At 42.8% G+C, this 1835-nt stretch overlaps 1 protein-coding gene across 1 annotated transcript; it reads right to left on the reverse strand.

Annotated features, from left to right (window-relative positions):
* Positions 1 to 642: 642 nt before the first annotated feature.
* Positions 643 to 1604, reverse strand: LOC131432257 (uncharacterized). The gene has a single exon (XM_058598403.1). It carries the CDS (start codon positions 1475 to 1477, stop codon positions 842 to 844), a length of 636 nt encoding a protein of 211 aa, XP_058454386.1. The 5' UTR covers positions 1478 to 1604; the 3' UTR covers positions 643 to 841.
* Between the last annotated feature and the right edge of the window lie 231 nt (positions 1605 to 1835).

Below are 1835 nucleotides of genomic sequence, written 5' to 3' on the forward strand. Positions count from 1 at the left end.
ATAACTTCATTCAAAAGAAAACTACAGAGTATTGAATCGTAATATTCAGCTTGACTTTATACAGAGCAAATGAGTCCACTTATTCGTAATTATCTTTTATAATAACCACGTAGGGTAACGCTACCTATCTGCATCTCATTAGCGTAGGCATCCGAGTTTTAATTATTATTCAGATCTATGTTGGTGTATTTCATTATAACCGGTGTATGATGGAAAAGGTTGCTTTGATTGCACCAAAATTCGAACAAATACAGGGTCGGTACTATACTAATGAAACGCAGATCGATAAACAGTAACGACATTAGTTTCTACTCAATATCAAAGTGAAATTGGTAACAAAACTGTAGAATATTACCATAAATCAAATAAACATAGATTTCTCACTGTATGGTGACACTAACAGCACCTCTAGTGAGAAAGGGGTGTACTTTTTTCCATTAGTTACTGTGGTTGTGTTAAATGCGCAGGCAACTTTATGCATGCATTTTAGGAGCATTTACGCACCCATTCTCCACCAGACGGTGCTTTTGCTGTCACGGGTTGCTCAACTACATTACTATTACACTGGGAAATCTATGTTTATTTGATTTATGATATTACTGAGCGCAGAATAGTTAATATTCAGACAATCAAACAACTGTATTGCTTTCAGTACGTTTTATATTCTGTTTAAATCTAGGCTAATGTAAGAGGTGTTTATAGTGAACCAATAAGAGATATTCGCCCTTACCGGATGAACTTATGCTTAATGTTTCGATTTTCAAAGTACACACTAACACATGACTGAAACGCTAATATTGATGAGCTTACGATTGCATACCCGTGTCACTACACGAGTCCACTAGCTTCCACCTCCGTCCTCCATTTGACCACACTGATTGCTGCCAGCATTGGTGAGGCCTTTCTCCTGAATCGCTGCCACTACTGCCGACTCAAGCAAGTCCATCCCATCCTGGTTGTCCGCGTCTGCTCGGTGTCCAGCCGCAACCACCATCGGAATCGCAATCGAAACGTTATCCCTACTTTCATCGTCCGAGTTTCCATCGCCCTCCACCTGGACTGGTTGTAATCCCCGTTCACTGATGGCAGCTCTGATTGCACGATCCTCTATCAGTACTTCCTGCTGGTGTTCCATTTCTGCTACTTCCGCACGAGCCATCATTTCTGCCTCAACGCCGTTGTGACGAGCTTCAAAGAAGCTAATGTATTGTTCTAGCACCATGTTGATCGTGTTGTCCTCGATGCAAGCAGCGATCTGTGCTTCTTGCCAGCTCGCTAGGTCGGGCGCTGCCAGCGCTGGCTGTCTAACATTGATTTCCTCTAGCGAACTAGACGAAGGCCCAGCGGCCATTGGTGGACCCTCCACGGTGGCAGATTCTGTACTGGGTCCTTGAAACGACAGCAGTCGGGGACGTTTGCTGATGGGATTAGTGCTGTTGTGGCTCGTGCTTCTACCCGGAGGATATTGGTCGCTCATTGTGTGGTAAACATTTTATGGTACAATTTTATGCACAATTTGGGAGGAGTTTTCCCTGGTTTTCACTATACTGTTATTATTTACGTTTTTTCTGTTTTTCTATCATCGATCGATGACGTACTTTGCCTTTGTTTTTGTTTTCAATAACAGCTGAATGATTTAGTACGATGCGCAGGGTTGCGTGTACATGTACTAAAAGATTTCTTGTTAACATGGGACGTAGGTAGGTCAATAAGGCTTATACCGAGTAAGACTATCAACAGACCCTGTCAGCTTGGAGCGATCTCAATCTTCAGTTCAGCAACGCCATCGCACGGCATCACATTCAACATATCATGTCAATTGTATGGGTGCGCAG

This window comes from Malaya genurostris, chromosome 2 (assembly GCF_030247185.1).
Source record: "Malaya genurostris strain Urasoe2022 chromosome 2, Malgen_1.1, whole genome shotgun sequence".
In the NCBI taxonomy this organism is placed as follows: domain Eukaryota; kingdom Metazoa; phylum Arthropoda; class Insecta; order Diptera; family Culicidae; genus Malaya; species Malaya genurostris.

Coding starts and splice junctions, on each gene's coding strand:
- LOC131432257 (XM_058598403.1), bottom strand. CDS start 1,477: ATGAGCGACCAATATCCTCCGGGTAGAAGCACGAGCCACAACAGCACT.